This window comes from Atractosteus spatula, chromosome 9 (assembly GCF_055471065.1).
Source record: "Atractosteus spatula isolate fAtrSpa1 chromosome 9, fAtrSpa1.hap1, whole genome shotgun sequence".
Lineage (NCBI taxonomy): Eukaryota > Metazoa > Chordata > Actinopteri > Semionotiformes > Lepisosteidae > Atractosteus > Atractosteus spatula.
The window spans coordinates 44277693-44296058 of NC_142714.1; the positions used below are offsets into that span (position 1 = coordinate 44277693).

Below are 18366 nucleotides of genomic sequence, written 5' to 3' on the forward strand. Positions count from 1 at the left end.
GTCAATCTTGTAGGCTTTTTAAAAGTATTAGTCATCCTTTAAACTTTTCCCAAAAATATATTTCTATTGCATATCAGTGTATTTGCAGTAGAGACTAGTGTAGTAAAGTATTATTTTGATGGTTATGTTATTTATTAAACTAATATTATAATATTTATAATATAAATGTATTTAATGCATTTCAAAAGCATCTGAAGATTTAAATACACAGAGACTTTTAGGGTCTTTTAGGGTTTTGTTTTATTCTTTTTTTAATGATCAGTATTACCCCTCTTTGAAATTTGTTCTCTCCCTTCCTTTGAACAATAATTTTGATTGAGATATAGAACAATAACATGCCTTTTAGTCCTTCGCATCTGGTAATGATCAGCATAGCTAAACAGTGAAATAAATGTAAATGTGCCATTTACATATTTGAATGGAGAACAAAAGCACATTCATTTTGTGCTTAGTAAGTTACAGAATGTCTCAGTGGATGCTGTACTCACAGGGGAAACAAAACGTCTTACGTAAAGAAAGATGTTCAGATCACTAGAGCTTAAGCATAAATTTAGTCTGAATTCCATTACCGTACAATTTGATTCTAGTTGTACCAGGAAGACATGAAATATTCATCAGTCCATCACCTACTACCCTCAAAGACAAAAAATTGAACAGTTTTTATCTTCTTGCCAATGTGACAGAGTGAAAACAAGCATGCTGCACTTACTAATTTCTGAATCTCACTTATTGCAGTTTTTAGTCACAGATCTGATATATTGTTTCAATTACATGCATCTACAGTACATATTGCATGAGAATTTAGTGAAGGTAAGGTATTTTCATAGGTGTCCTACAAACAGTCTAGTTACTTCGTAAAATATAATAGTTTGTGTAGAGTAAATGTAGTAAAAATCCACAGTCGGGTAAATGCTGTAAACAATATGTCTTAGTAATCTAAGACTAGCAGAAGTCAATGTATTTATAGATAGGTACATTGCATCCAGCTGAAAATATATACAGTAGTACATTTTCTTGAGAAATATACATTTTCATTTAATTTTAAAGTTCTAATGCAAAAGAATAAGCCTCCACCATCTCCAGCTAATTATATCCTTATATATTATATTATAACATATTATATATTATATATTATATTATAACAAACACCCCTTTTTCATTTTGCACTCTTCTTTCCACCCCATCATTGCATCAACAGAAGCTTCTTGACTCATTTCACCTATCTGGGGCAGTAAGGGGGGTTAAACAGCCCTCTAGGATTTTCCCCTAAGTCAAGGGGAAAGAAAGCCAAATCTGTTTTTCGAAAATACACACTAAACTCCTCAATATGGGTTTAGCTCAAACTTCTGAAATTCACCAAGGACAAACATGTCTCCTCAGTGTATCAAACATTTTTGTAATTACAGCAATCTTGCACACTACAAGCCGAGATTAAAAACAAAAGATTTTTATAAGTGTGATTTAAGATTTCATTGTCAAAATTGTCATTTAAAAAGTGAGGACAGGAAAGCTCACATATGGTGACTTTTATGTCACAAATATTGACAATAATTATAGAATTTTGGGGAATTTTGCTAAATGCTTGTCAACACGATTATTTCTGTTACAGCAAGACCACCCCCTCTTGATCTCAGAGGCCTTTCCACAATCAGAGAATACCCAAGCCATTTACCCCTTACAAGGACTATGACAGAGCCATGGTAAGTGTACAAAGTAAATACTGCACTTTTAGCCCCGAATGAACAATGTTACAATTGGTATATAGCTGACACCTATTAACTGAGGTAATTTTGTGTTGAACAGTGACAATCAAACAGCGTATCTCCAACTCTTGTTTTTCTTATTTACCACAAAGGAAGTCACCTGATGCCTTTTGACCTCACCGCTGAATATGTTTACTTGTACTCTAAGCTGTCTGGATTATTAGTGCACTGATGTATCAAGAGAGAAAAGAAAAAAAATTGTGGTTAAAATTACTTGGAATACAGAGCACAAAACTTTACCAAGTGAGAACAAATAGTCTCAGTTTTGTACCCAAAGAAATAAAAGTGTGGCTAAAATTTCATATTAATATCATATAATAATATTAATCTGTGAAACAAAACTCCAAATTCCAAAAAAGACAGAGAAGTTAAATTCTAACATTCTACATATATCAGTAATTAAAGATGATATTTATTTTCTGAATTTAAAATGTCAGTTAACTTACAAAAGGTTAATGAATACATTTGTAAAAATCCAGATTATGATTTGCTTCAGTATAGATCTGTTGAATACTTGTGAGTATGATACAAAAGTTCCATCTCAGCTGCAAATACATATTTGAGAATAAAGTCACTTTTAATTTCTGCTTTTCAATAAACAGTAAGAAAGTCATGTACAGTAACAAAACAAAAGTTGCTGTGTGGTCAGCAACAGGTTAATTCATACTAGAAATAAATGTATTTTGCACATCAAATATACTGAATAGAATGCTTATCTCTCTGTGAAGGCCAAATTCAAAACATCAAAGTTTATTTTAATAGGATCTTCCAGCCAAAATGTACTCTTTGGCCCAAGCTGCATGAAATGAAAAATTTAATTCAGAAAACGTGTTTAATAAATTATGATTTTGTGCTTTCAACTATCACACTCTACTGTGTGTTTTATATCAGTAAGTTTCAACTGACCTCTTTTTAGTTATGTTTTTAAATATGTATTATTTCTGATCCTGGCTTTATGAAAGAAAAAAAAAACAGTCATTATCTTATTCTTGCTTTTTGGTTTGATTTTGAGTAAATTCAGCCTTGTGTTACCATGTTCTCTGGAATATACAGTAACCCTGAAACTATCTTTTTTCCCCTCCCAGCAATCCAACACACTGTGTTCTACTGGAAGGAAGGCCTGGAGCTGGTGGCAATCTAGGAGAAGAGGAAGAGAACTGCATTTCAACGGTAAAGAGACTAGATGGCATGTCTAAATTTTAACTTTAGGACTCCAGAAAACAAATCATTAATAGTTATGCTATTTTGTGAGGAAAAATATACAGAGATATTTATATCTGTAGCTTAATTTCCTCTTAAATCATTCTAATATCTCAAAAAAACTTTATAACAATTACAATTTCTTTTTTTTTTTTACAAGACCCTGAATTTTACACATTTTTTAAAGCTGTTTTTATTGTTAAATATTTTGATTCACAAATTTGAATACATGGTCATGGAAAAGACACAAAAGAAAAAAACAGAAATTAATACACATGAACAAGTAATAGGTTTATTCCATGCTGAAAAAAAGGAGAAAGAAAACACAACGTTTCGGCCATGGAGCCTTCTTCTTCACACCTGAAGAAGGCTCCATGGCCGAAACGTTGTTTTCTTTCTTCTTTTTTTCAGCATGGAATAAACCTATTACTTGTTCCTTAGCAGCCTACGCATGCTGATGCAGCTACCCACCTGAACTAATTAGTACACATGTTCTTTTCAGCTAACATTCTATGATAGAAAACTTCAGAACAAAATCCAGAACAAAATTAAACTCTTGATTGCTTAAAGGAGCAATTTAAGTTTTATCCATATTTGTTACCACCTTCGAGCACAAAAACAAAAACCGCTCTGCTGTGGAGGACCTCTAAGGATAATTTCATTGCTGTTACAAGTGAGAGACCAGTAGGTGGCAATCTTTCCCCTGGACCAGAATTTCCAGACTCGAAAGATCTGTCCTTTGGATGACAGATCTTGTCAATTAGACCAAGATTCTGAATACATGGCCACTATAGTAAATATCCCATATGGCACTGATCCTAAGAATAGGAACGTTCAACCTCATGTCCTAGCAAGATTCCACTTTGTCTTGTTCATTTGTTAAAGTAATTTGATCACTTTTCCACCTAATCTAATCCTAATCTGGTACTACTGGCACAAAAAAGTGGGAACTGCACTTGGTCCACTCCTATACTATATGTTAAGTGTTTTGGGATCCATTGGGATGAAATGCACAAATACTGGGAATGATTATTTATTATAATATTACAAACTAGGCTATGATATCTTATCATATTTATGATATGGAAAATAGTGTCATCATAATAAAGAGGAAATCACAGGCTTCTGAAGAAACATATTTTCACAGAAGATATCATGCATCTCTTTTTGGATCCCAGGTTATTACCTTATTGAGGTGCAGCTCTAATTTGCCACTTAATAATATACAGTAACATCTCTACAACAACAGGTGGAAAACATGCAAAGGTAGTTATTTTTGGTCATTTGGCAATACAAATTTCTGTATCGACTAAAGAATATTTTACTTATAGGCATTCATCTAAAACAGTAATCTGATTCAGACAAACTGGCATAAATCCTAGTTGGTGTTAACATGAAACAGGACCAATCCCAAGGTATCTTGATAAGAGGAAGGTCACACATTGTTAAGCTGACTAAGCTGAGAGACTGGAATTGTATCATAATGATATCGTATTGATATTATATTGATACAAATAGAAGAAAAATCTAAAATTCTACAGAAGAGAGGAATTGCATAAGATATTCAGGTTTTATTCCTGTGCTATTCAGTTCAATTTCATTAGGCATTTTTGGCCATTACTGCATATTAAAGTGTTACCTGTTTTCAATCTGATTCCTTTTCACCTATGGTGATTCACATTTTTAAGAAACCTCAATCAGAAGATTAAGGGGCCTTGACAAACATTTCTATTAGACTACTGATTTACAGTCTGAGTATTAATCCAGATACAGTAAATGACTTGTACATTATGTTACTTTGTCAGTTTTATACATGTGCTGTTTTTGCTACTAAAGGTGTTATACATACAGTAAGTGTTATGTTGTTTCCTCACATGCCAAAGATTTCTGTGACATGCCTTTTTTGTTGAAAACCTCCTCATTAAATAGAATTATACACAAGTGCAAGATTCATTAATGTCAAAAATGTAGCCAGGTAAAAATAATTTCCTCCAGCCATTATTAATGATTAAATATACTTTCAGTTACCTTCACTAGAAATGAGAACAGGATGTGCCTGTCAGTTATAGTAGGTGTAATGTCTCAGCAAGTTTATTTAGGAAACTTTCCTCAGAGGAAATAAAATCCTACCTTAGGAAATGTTCTTCTATTGAGCAAAGTCCAATTAAAGCCTGAAAAAACCAAAGCCATGTTTGAAGTAATATATACTTTTACAGTACAGAAAAATGTAATTATTAATATTTTTTTGTAATTACAGGAGTCCAGACAGTTGGTCTTTCCTACCAATGAGAATGCAATTTTTCCCTTGCCAAGAAAATCGAACCTTGACTATCTTTCGTTGGACTTCAATTCAGCATCTCCTTCTCCTGTACAAAAGGTATATTACATAAAAAAGCAAAATATCTTTGAAATGGAATCTGTTGTGTATAAAACACCCCGCTTGCAAATAGGTTTAACGTTATTGTACTCAGAAAGACAGTTTTCTTCTGCTGTTTGGGGGGAATATGAAACTACTCTAAAACAGGATGGGACAGGAAGAAGGGATACATCTTGTAAGGGAATGCATACTTGTATTTCATATAATGTAAATCACAAATGTATTTTATTATATATTTCTGGTAGATCTATTTATTTAGGAATAAGATTTTTTAAAAGGTCTTTTGTTTTGAAGGTTTTGCAGTCATTGTTAATATGATCAACACAGAATGCATTGTCACAAATTAGGAATATCTGGAACTGACCAAGCAGATAAATCAATAAGTAAAAAAAACAATCATAACCCCAAGCTTGTAAAGATTTCTGCCAAGAACATACTGTTTTTGAGGCACATGAATTCTTTTTTGAAAAAAGCAATAATTCAGGCACATTTGGTTAAACAAATATTTATTAACAGTGACAATACAAAACCTACTACTACAACATAAACATACAGCACACATGTTACTCTATTCCCAAGTTTACTGACAAGGTGTCCCAGAGGTCTAATGTCCTAACCTAGCTTCTAATGCCTATGAAGGCCAGAATAAGAGATAAGATGCCTTCTAAACTAAATAGAATACAGCCACAGAATAAATGGGAACCAATCTCCATATTCAATTATTCAACCACTAAGCAGGAGAGGCTGTTTTAACTGAGGGATTCTTTACTCATGAAATCCAGTTCCCTAAAAGCTATAGAACAGCAAGCTCTCTTCTGTAGAAGATTCAAACACTTACAGTACACTAGCTCCAATTGGGACTCTTTAAATGTTTTTAAACAAGAACCTCTTGCCTGGGACATGCTTTAAGTTCTGTCCTTCTCCTGTCTCCCCTCTTCTGTCTCTGTCTTCTATACAGATTGTCTTCTTTACTTCTACACTTTTGATACTCTAAATCATTTACCCAGAACATAATTAACTAAGAAAACCCAGAAGATTCTTTTAATCAGTGTGTCTCACACCAATTGCAACTAAGTAAAGATCCCTAGGATTGAAGCTTGTCTAGGAAGTGGAAATATTGACACGAGTTAGACCACTTGTGCGTACATTCTTTGAGAAACCTCCATTGTCACTTACCTCAACCTGTAACAGTATATTACTGTAATCTTCACTTGCTCTGCTATGTTAGAAAATTTAGTAGAGGAAGGTATTTTCAGGCTGGTTAAAAGGTTATTTTTAAAGAAAAGGTCTGACAGAATCCTTTTGTAACTACTGTCAGTTCCACACAAAAGGGAAAAGAGCTATCAATTAGTACCACCTTCAGAGACAAGGACTAGTTTATCAGAAATGTTGCTTTTTTAAGCACTATCCAAAATTGCTTTAACTGTCTTTTTTAAATTTAAACACAACTACGATTTTTGCTTTATAATTCTGAAAAACTTCATTCAGGTTTCACAAAAGAATGTTGACTCCTTATATAATTCTCATTGCTTTATGATCATATTTTAGTTCTGTAGTATTCTGTAAAAGCAGAATTACACAACACATTTCTTAAATCAAGCTCTTTTACCCACATTACATGTACATATATCACCTCATAACAGAATGGGCCAAACATATTTGAAAACATAATTCTGTGTATGTTTTAGATAATTATTTGTTTTCCCCTACACAACCCAAAGTTGTCACTAAAACATACTTATACTGTACATACACTGAATGCTGGTACAAACTATTTTAAAACTCAGTATTGAAAACCATAGCTGTTAAATGCTTTCTTGAGTTATTAATAGAAAATGGCAGCTTCTATAAGAAATGCTATCACCTGGACTACCACCAGAGTCACATGGGCTATAATACTATAGTATCTCCAATGGCAGGTGCAGGTGATCACTGAGATCATAGTCTATTAGATAACCGATAGACTGGTCCAATCAATTTCAACAATAATCACACGGAAACTATGAGTTTCCGGTCAGGAAATTAACTCTCACATGGTCAAAGATTCCTATATGGAGTAGGAAAAAGCTCTATTTGAAGGAAGAAATTGAATCAGCCTTGTGTTTGCTGGACTTCAAACAGGCATCGCAGCATCTACTTGTTATTAATTAACTAAGTCTCCTGGGTTCCTATTTCTTTTCTGTTTTAATAATTGTGAAAAAGTGCTGCTAGAATCCCAATTTTACTTTCCTGTTTTCTAAATCTGACCATCAACAGTCCATGTTCTACACCCAGTAGTACACATTGTGGTGTTTCATGCTTTTCACTTAAATTTGAGAAGAAAGAAACCAATTTCCATGTACACTCCTGCTGTATCCAGGCAACTGCTCTTTAAGCAGAGGCAGGATTGTCTTTCTGACATTATCCTCTAGTGGCAGTTATGCAATCAACTGTACACAGAAGTTATTATACAGTGCCTTGCAATAGTAGCTGAACCGTTGCACAGTTTTAATATGTTCTTGCTTTAAAGTTTGGTGTCCTGCCACAATGCCACTATAATGTAGCAATTACTATTTGTTACATACACAACCTACTTCACACACTCATAGCAAAAAACAGTTAAGGAAATAAATAAATGGCTAAATAAAAACTGAAAAGTGGTAAAAGCAAATTTTACCTCTAGAATTTCAGTGTGGATTCTAAAAATCAGCAAATTATTATATGAAAAATATTAGGAATCTAATATGCATTGTATGCTTTAGACTAGGAAGTAAATAGGCAATTTTGTAAAGATTACCTTTGAGCTGTCCACATATTATTGCTTGGTCAGTCCTGGGACAGGCTCTCCAGTGAAAGCACAGTTTCTGCTGTGTTGTGTGTAGATTATTATTTGGCATGTTTCCTTCTGGACCAGATTTTCTAATCCAATGACCAAGTATGATGACCAAGGAGGGGGAGGTTCTGTAGAAGGTGTCATCCCTTTCATGAAATGTTAAACTGAGGTCCTCAGTTTACTTGGTCATTAAAATCCCATAGCACTGTTCAAAAGGATAGGAGTGTTGACTTCAGCATCGCAAAACAATTGACTCTGGGCTCACACAATCTGCCTAAAGTTCCTACCTGTTACAAAGGGCTGTACTAGGCTCTTGTTGCATTGTCTTGTGGCCTGTCATTTGACATTTGTATATCGTACCTTTTGTAGTGTCTATCACTATGTTATTTTTATATTACATGTGTTGTTGTATTTTGTTGTGTGTTACCTGTTGTGGACCCACAATGTTGTCTTGTGTCTGTCTGTTCCACCATCTAGTGTCAGGGTAGAGGTTCACCTGTCCATCAAGACGATCAGGACTGAGTGTTACAGTATATAACCTGGCCTAGGTGGTGTAGTAATTGTTGGTTGAGTTTTGTGCTGTGTTCTGCTGTTTTTCTGTATGCATTTTTTGGCTTGATTTCCCTTATGAAACCTGCACTTCAAAAAAAGTACTTTCTTTTTCTGATACTATGGCATCCTTTTTTTGACTTGGCTGACTTCTCATGCTGGATAGTAAGTCACATCCCCCCTTAGCTCAAATATTAAAGCAATTTCTCACTTTTCTACCTCATGTGTTTTGTAACGGGAATGACACTACTCAGGCAGATGGATAAATTGGATGGGTTCAAGAATATAAAATCCAAAAAAATGGAATGTACATTTTGCTACTAAATAAATACCTTATTTTACTCTACTGTTCTCTGTTTTTATAGTCCTTCTGTTCTGTTTGCAGAAACCCTTGCTTGCTGATGAACACCGAGTGGACTATGTTCAAGTTGATGAGAAAAAGACACAGGCCCTGCAAAACACTAAAATGGAGTGGAAGGATGTAAGACAGTCCAAAGTTTAAAATTTTGCTTTGAAATCCTGCAAAGGGTACCAGAAGTAGAAGAAGAACAGGCAAAGGAAACCCATGAAAAAGAATTATACAAGTTTTGTTTTCTTTATTTCTGGAAAAGATAAACCACAACCTGTTGTTTTACACCACTATTTGACCTCTGCTGAAATATCAGTGCTGTACCTTTTTAACAATCAGCAAAAACAGACAGTTAATACTTTTTAATGATTGTCATATGTTTTCCTTGTAAATTATACATACGTAATCACATCTTAATTTATTCAGAATATTGTTACAGCAGCATTAATGTACAATGTTAGTGATGATATCAAAAAGCACACTGATTCTGAATAGGAACAATAATGTTTTTTTTCATGTTCATATTATATTATTTGAGATTATAATACACTAAAATGAAAAACCGCCAAAAACTGTGGTAGTATAATCAAAGGATATTTTTGCCACCATTACTAGCACTTTGAAATAAACTCGCATTAATTTACCCAGAAATCCACCATGAACTACCCCAAGTAAAAGCTACTAAATGTTTTCATTTTGTAAAATACATTTTTGTAAAAAGAAAAACACAAAAATATTCCAGGTCTCAAGTTCAGTGTACCATAAGATTTCTAATACAAGGAACATGCCATACTATTCAGGGTAACAGCATGTTCTAGAAAATTAGTTTGTCATTTGTTGCAAGTTGCTTAAATTGACATGCAATTTACTTCATAATGAAGTTTATACTTTGTTTTTATTATTGTTATTATTCATTTTTATTACTTGAAGTGAACAGAAATGTCTGCCAAAAAACATGGCATAGCTGTCATATATATTTTTTTAGCTACTTTTAACTCTGCTGAATTGACTCCATAAAGGGCATTACTATGGTCGAGAAGCATCCAAAAATTAAAAAGATTAAATGAATATGCTTTAACAGTCTTTAAATAAACCTTTTCATTTCAGATTGTCATACTGTGAAGGGGAAAATAAACATGTTTCATGTAAATTTACGGATATAAAAATGAATACAGCAGTTAAAACTATGGTTCCTTAGCTAGGACAGAGGAACAAAAGGTGTTAAGGTTTCAGTTTGTTAAACTAATGTGTAAAAGTCAAAAGGTAGTCCGCTGTCATGATGCTGTAATTTTTCTCTCCTTCACTGTTCTGTAAATGTACAATATGTGTTGCAAAGCTCTCCAAATCAAGAGATCAAAGCATGCATCCACTCCAAGTTTGTGGCCTGGCTGAAGCTCAGTCTCACCCAATGGGACAAGGATATAGACCCATCCTACTTGGAATAAGCCACTGGCTCAGGCTCAAAAATGAATGGCAAAAAGCTTAGACAAAAATAATAGCTGAAAAATAAACCTTTTATCTTAACAAGCTTAAAGACGCAAGCAGAATCCACTGTATGCACAACACACAGATAACTGTATTTGGCATTGATTTTTTTTTCTATATGGATTAAAGCATGCATAATCTACAGCACATTTGTCAAATCAAAGTACGTAGGTGCATGTTTTCAGTGGCATTTTTCATCTGCTTTTCATGAATTCAGGTACAATTCAAATCACTATGAGAACTAGCTTCATGAAAACGCACTGCATTAACACTGTTAAATATTGTACAGTACATTATTTAACATTTAAAAAGACGGGGGAATCCTTAAAAAATAACTATTTGTACTTTGCAGTTATATGTACAGAAGAAAAAATATGCTTTGCTACCAAATTAAGATATTTTTATTTATGAAAAATAAAATAGCTTTCATTTTTAGGCATATAATAGGCAAAAATATTCCAAAAATTCAAATGCCAACAAATAATAATATTCTAAGAAGAGGCACTTACAGATGCACCGGTCAGAAAAAAATATAATGTATTTAATAGTGATAATACTAAGAAAAAGGGAAACTATGAATTCAGTACTGCAGCTACAATATCAATGCTCTCTCACAGCATTCAGAACCTTGGGAAGTGTTGAATGAAAAAAAAGAATTAGTTAAATGCTGTACCAGAAGAAAACCTATGTACCAAAAAAGAACATATTTTAGTTAACTACCAAAAAAAGACAAGACATTTGATTTAAATGATCTTATGGCACTCTAAGTAAATGCACAATCAAAGACTGAAAATTCTAAACAACAATATTATTAAATAAAGGCATATTGATTTATTGTTTCTAGAATATTGTATTTAACCTTCTATAGTTATTCTGTTGAAGGCTTTCAAGTTGGTACTACAGTATCTAGTAGTTTTCAAAGATGTACAATTTACATGACAAAATGGTCAATGTTGAAGATCAAATCTTTTTTCTCAGATTGATTGATTTTACAGTGTTCCCAGCATATGCACAAACACACTGATACTTAGAATCATTACGCTTACATACATAATATGCAATATTTTACATTAAATTTAATGTATGCATTATCTTGCCAATAGTAGATTTGGTTAATGCCAATGTACAGTATAGGACACATGAAGCAAGACTCCAGATAGCATTTACACTCTTTTTGTTACCTTTGCACACTTTGTAAGTCTCTGTCTATATAGTTTTTACAATGACTGAACCCTTACGATAGTGGACACAGTAAATATGTTTTCTCTCGGTTCTACCATGACTACACTATGCAGTTTCTTTGCCTTGCCAGGGAATCTTCTGGTTTCCATCTTGCCTTATTATACCTATTTGTGCTTTGCCATGATATCACTGTGCTTATTACACTCTACTCTGCTTTTACCATGGTTTACCAGAGTAAACTTATAAAAGGGAGGTTAAGAAGGTTTAATCATTACATTTTTACGTTTCCCAGATGGATTGCTTTTGAATGTAATTGAGTGGACTTGAAGCTGGTACAGTATGAAGGATCATTCTTCTGGTTTATGAAGTTGCACTGTTACCTGATACATTGTCACGAATAATCGTAACATTTGTTGTTTGTTGTTAAAAGAATTATTTTAAATTCCTTAAACAGTTTTACTCTAGGTGTGATGTTTGAGCACTGCCACTATAACAAACATCTTGTTTGTCTTAATAAAATCTTATTTTTCTGCTTTTCTGAGAAAATACATTGCTGTAAAAAATTAAAGGTGTAACCTTTTAGGTTTGTACAACTTAAAGGTTTTGTGTACATACCTATGTACAATCACTGGAGACTTGTGCAACAATGATTGATTAAAAGCATTTTTGAATGATTTGCAGCAAATTAACTGTTTCTTATTTCCTTTTGTTTTGAGTTATGTGTCAATTTATAATTTTAAAATTAGGAGAATAAACATGAAATTATCTTTAGTATCACAAAAAGCAATCTCTTCCCATTACTACCATCACTGAACCGCAATTATAAAAGTTTATGAAAGTTTCTCTTTTCTCAGTGTTAATAAAATGTCTAGCAGTTATATAAGCAAATAAGTAACAGGTAAATACTAGTAATTACCGCAATCATTATCACACATACATTCATTAGGTATCATTTATACATTTAATTCTGAGCAAATGACTCCACCATTCTTTAGGTTAACAGAGGCTGAATGAAGGCTCTAGCTTGAAAAATGTCATGTTGCCTTGATTTGAGAATTTCAGTCCTTTCCTGGAATTCCAAAATAATTATTTATTTCCATGCAAAATACTGTACACCTGTCATAAGAATGACAATCCCTCACATTGTTACTCTTTCTCAACTCAGTTATGGTATGCAGAGAAGAACAAAGTATATATCATCTAACATATATAAAAAGATAGTGTTTCTTTGTAAAGACAATGTGTTCATTACAGAATATAATTTCAAAAGAAAAAATATTCAATAACCTAACTAATCACAACATCATTATGCACTAAACTTTGTTTTGGAGAGCATAGTGTTATTAAGTGCAGTTTCCATTAGCTTGTCTTGTCTTTTTGTACTTATATTGTCAAAAAATGTTATTCCAGAATTGCTCACCTGTTGAATAAATGCTACGTGGAATTCAAGGTCAGATCCAGATAACAAATGAAGTTGAAACTTTGTAGAGAAATGTAATGGCAATACAACGTTGAATTCTCCAAGACCTGATGTCACTTACCCTGACAGTGGAGTTCTTTACATGGTTGGAGCCATTATGCAACATTATCACTACGTCGCTGCAAAGTTTACTTGTCATCTTGGGATTTGGTAACATGCTGACATCTTGATAATGTGTACTGTATCCAGCATCCCCAAGTAACATCTTCCTAAAGCTTGGAGACAACATTTCTTGCGGTTTTGTAATGTCGCCACAATGTAACTGTACATCTGTAGGTATGTGACTTCCTTCCACTGATGCAAAAATCTTGCTCAAATATTTTGTCTGGCATGCCCTAACCATCATCATCAAGCAATGGTTAGTTTTATGTAAACTGGGGAGACATGAGAATGTGATCGATTCAGAATTCCTACGCACAACTCTGCACTATAGGAATTTGAAGGATATTATTGCTGGTACATTGATGTTAAATCTAAAAGTTTATTCTCCTTTCTCAGGACAGAAGACTCTGGAGAAATACTTTTTTAACCAAGACATGGACTTTTTAAGGGAATTAGTTTTCACTCTTTCTTGATAATGAAGTGTTAAGCTGTTTAAACTTTAATTAAGCTGACTCAGATGGGTAGGATTACATAACAGTGACGTGCTATAGAAAAAAAAACATTGTTATTTCACTGCCCTGCAGTCTAAAAAGGTGTATATTATTTTTATATAATTCCCCCCTCTCTCGCCTCAACACATTCTAAGAAACCCCCCCAGATTGAATTTAGTTTTTTCTTCTTTCATTTTTACTTATCAGCATGAACCTAACCTCTACCTTTTCCTTTGCAGCTTGTACACTAATGCAGATCCCCAATCTAACCCCTTCTTAAATTCTTTAATGTTAACAAGTCAGGAGCTTTGACATAGCAGATAAAGAGTAATGGGTTGAGAGATAAACAGTACAATACAAACATAATCAAGAAACAAATTGATCACTGTTTATAGCAATTAATGATGCCTTCACAATATTTAGCTAGAACATTAAAATTAAATTTTCACCAATGAATGTCTTACAAAAGTGTTCCATTTTCATTATAATAAGCCTCGAAGCTGTTAATAACATATACATACCTGTAGGTACTGTAATAACAATGTTTTATGAATGTAAAAGAAATGTGCTTTTTTGGTGCTGTCTTGATGATGTCACATGCCAAATATTGGAGTATGAAGAAGCAGATTTCAGCTTGTGATGAAGGTAATATAATATACATAATTAGACCCTGACACAACAAATTACTCTATAGTGACTTCCTTAAGAAAAATATATAGTTTCTGATTCAGGTTAGTGTTTTGCCATAATTTTTAAAATAGATACCATTATTATTTCACTCATTATATTATAGTTATATTTATGTTTTGTAAACTGGGGGGATTTCTTAATATATTAAAAGAAAACTAAAGCTCATGAAATTTTACAATCTGTGGAATCAATAATTTTGAAATGCATCATTTTCTTTTACATTTCAGAATGCAGCTAGCTTGGATTCAACCTTTCAAAACTTATTTCACTTCACAGGTTTTGGTAGGAATCTCAGATGTTCCTGTAATAATGATCTTATTGCTCTGATTTTTCCAAAAATAAGAAAAGGGAAGCCTGAAGTCCATTGTAGTGTGGTTTACAAAGAAAACATTAATCAATCTGCTATTTTAATGCTGCTTAATATTGTTATCTGATGAAAAATCATAATTTTATTTTAAATATGTACTCCTTTATGTGGTAAAATGCAAGCTATGCAAAGTATATAAATTGAATGCTAAAGTAAATGCTCCTTAATGTTTTCACTTAAGGTACAGTATATGCAGTACATAACCATTCTCTATTTTTTACCTACTGTAGTTTACTTTGCATTAAACAATTGTATCTCAGCTCTGCAAAGCAGATGTTTACAATAAAATGGCCATTAATCCAATGCCCACCTAAAATGAAAAGTGAAAATGAAAATCATAATTTTAAAATTAGTTTCAAAACATAGTTGTTAGAAGTTAAGGAATTTAAGCAGAAAATTCATGATCCGGTAAGCAGCTTACCAGGGTCAGCTAAGACCTGCAAAGTAAACAAGTGCCCAAAATAGTTAACTTCATGACTTTATTAAATGGAAAACACAAAACACATAGTATGTAGTTAGCATATCTTTGGTTGCCAGAAAAATGTTAGTTCTTGCTTTTCTACTGCCTAATTCTTGGTTTCCAGGTGCAACTAAATATGTTTCTGCTTCATTGTATAATTATCACAGTTGGTATGTCTTTCAAAGAATTTAACTGTTTACTTCTCTAAACATTTTGGCAGATGCACCGTATTTTAAGATATTTACTTCACACAAAATACACAGAACCTCCTCTTCACTTTTTGTGTGGAATGAGCCAGGGAGCAGCTTCAAGAGATATATAGGGGTGGAAAGATGTAAAGGGGTGCTTAGGAGGTGACCTATTTATAAGTTGTAGAACAGAACAGGCAAAATCAGAATTTGACCTCTGCTGCAGAGATCGGTTTATGGTATTCATACAAAAACTGATCCGCTGAAGAGGACAGCAAGATCCGGAAAGATAGGCTTTCAAATTGTGCTTATGTTCTCGTAATGTGAGACATCCCTGTAAATGGAAAAGGCTAGGTAAGAATTCCAATAAAGTAATCTCATAAGCCTAGACCACTGGAGCCACAGGTGGAAAATCTGGGGTATACTGCAAGGGCTGTGATGGAAGAGCTCAGACCCAGTGCAGACCAAAGCTGTGCCCTCACACTCACATAGGGAGCGGAGTGAGGGTCAATGGGGGCTTGGGGGCTCTTATGTGGATAGCTGAAACATGGGGGCCAAGGGAGGGGTAAAGAACAACACACAGAGAGGAGAAGGGAGAAAGCAAGCCAAGAAGAGGTTGTAGAGAAGAGAAGAGAGGAGTGAGAAGGGATGGAGTTGGAGAGGGTAACAGGGAGAAGTCCAGGAAATGGGGTTATGCTTGAGTACTGGGGAGGGATGATTTTAGGAAAGGGGGCCGGAAGAGAAGAGTAGGCTTGATGTCTACTGGAGCCAGTTTGTAGTTTTCCCTAAAGCATGGAGAGGTACAGCTCAAAGAGATAGAGGTGGAGGAAGAAAAGGTGACTTCTTGCTCCTGCAGTGTCATCTGCAAACAAGCCATAACCCCTTCACTGATATCTAGTGACTGGAAATTTGGAAAAGGGCGTTGGGAGTGAGAGATATAGCAAGGAAAGGAATCGGCCGAAAAAATGCTGGAGTTGGTGTAAGAGAACTTGGACTGATGTAGATCTCTCTAAGGGAGATGGGAACAAAGGCTGGACTGTGTTAGCCTCCTCAGGGAAGAAGAACGGTGGTCAGATCCAGCCAGGCCTGGATGAAGGGCTGGGAGTCAGGTGATTGTGCTGACTGCTGCAGGGACTGCAAGATAAAGGAGGCGAGTGGTAAGGGAGAGAGGAAATGATGATGGATGAGTGTTGGAGATGGAGAGACTCAATGAGCAGTCAAGTTTGCAGAAGAACCGTCATCTGGGTTTGAACGAAGAGCTGCAGTATGTCGCTGTAGTAGTCAACAATAAAAGGAAAAATCGAAAGGAGTGGTGAGAGGTGGCTGCAAATTCTATCAGAGTAAGATATGTGAGAAAGATGCACAAAGGAGTGCTTAGTAGATGAGATATTTTTGCGTAGGAGAGCAAAAGTGGGCGAGATTAGAATTTGACCTTCTCCTGAACTTCTGTTTAAAAACTCCTTTTAGGGAAACATTAATTAATAGCCTGAAATACATACATGTCATTGAGTCTACAAACTAATTTGAAGTTAAGGAAAGTCACTATCTCTCCGCGAGATTTTATTGCATACTGTTTTTTGCTAAATTAAAATGCCAAGCAGTTGTTCTATTAAAATTTCAACTGCATGCCACTGAAATAAATAAATATGGCCTGTACTTTGTCATAATGTTATATAATGAGTGACACTTCTTTTAAAGTAAATTTACATGGCAAATTTTAAAAGAAACTATATGCAGTATTTATAAATGCAAAAATTAAAGTAATGGAAGTTAAGGCCCAATTTCATGTAATGATTCTTAGCTAGGGAATTTGAAACTACTGCAGAATTATTTCTGGTAAAAGTTATTAATTTTAACATATTAATTGCACTTACAGTATAGTACTGTACTTACACAAGTACAGTCATTTATTACTATGGATTCTTATAGTAACACTACAGTATTCTGTATACAGTTAGCAGTATGTTAAACTGCTATCCTATGGATGCCAGTAGAAGATGTGTGAAACAAAAAGAATCATGTCTGTTCTTGCTATCAATGTGAATAGAGCAGAACACACATTGGTATGCTGAGCATGGGCAAGGGCTTTCTGGAAATGGATTTATTTTATTCTCCTTTGTTGTTGTCTTTTTTCCATACTGAGACTTGATGATTGTGAGTCATCAAAGCCTGAACAGATTTAGTTCTCCTGTTTCTGGCAAGTACTTGAAAGAGAAATACATCCCCGCCTCCAAGCTAAGGCAGCTGCAGTCACTCATAAGGCTTTTGTTTCTATTTAAAAATTCCACTGTGATGGACTCCTCAGCCTCTCACCTGGGGAAGACTACTGTTGTGAATCCTGGTTGATACTGGCACAGGACCACAGGGAGAAGATGAATTGAGCTTTTCCACTTTGCTAGATCAGGTGTCATTCATGTCCATTTGCACCACTGTGTTTTAAACAAATGGATGAGTGGGAGTAAGCCATCTCTACCCCCTTCTCACTTGCATATCCCTTTGAGTTGCTTCAAAACATGCTGTATTATTCAAGTGCTGAGAAAGATGAAGAATGAGAAGAATGTTGACAGGACAGAGAAGAGACATACCATATACCAGAGAGAGACATCCTTCAGTGCAGTTTTCAACACTACTTTGCTTTCCCACCACACTTTCAGGCAGTGAATCTTGAGAAGACTTTTAGAAAGATAGTTTTTCAAAGAAGGATGTTGAAGGGTGGCAGATCTTGATCAGCCATCTTGACAACAAGGGCAATGGGAATATACAGAATACAGATAACAGGAATGAAGAAAAATAAAAAAGAAAGACACCGGTAACACATACTCTATAGGACAGAATAAAAATAGGGATACTACTATGCTAATCTATATAATA

General features: G+C 34.3%; 1 protein-coding gene across 1 annotated transcript in view; it reads left to right on the plus strand.

The window, feature by feature from the left end:
- Positions 1-12402, plus strand: part of gab3 (GRB2 associated binding protein 3) — a 45925-nt gene extending 33523 nt beyond the window's left edge. The window contains exons 7-10 of the mRNA XM_088925441.1: positions 1610-1700; positions 2849-2933; positions 5221-5340; positions 9087-12402. Coding sequence (XP_088781567.1) covers positions 1610-1700; positions 2849-2933; positions 5221-5340; positions 9087-9203 — 413 coding nt within the window. The 3' untranslated portion in view covers positions 9204-12402. The remainder of the gene's footprint in view (positions 1-1609; positions 1701-2848; positions 2934-5220; positions 5341-9086) is intronic.
- The last annotated feature ends 5964 nt before the right edge of the window (positions 12403-18366 follow it).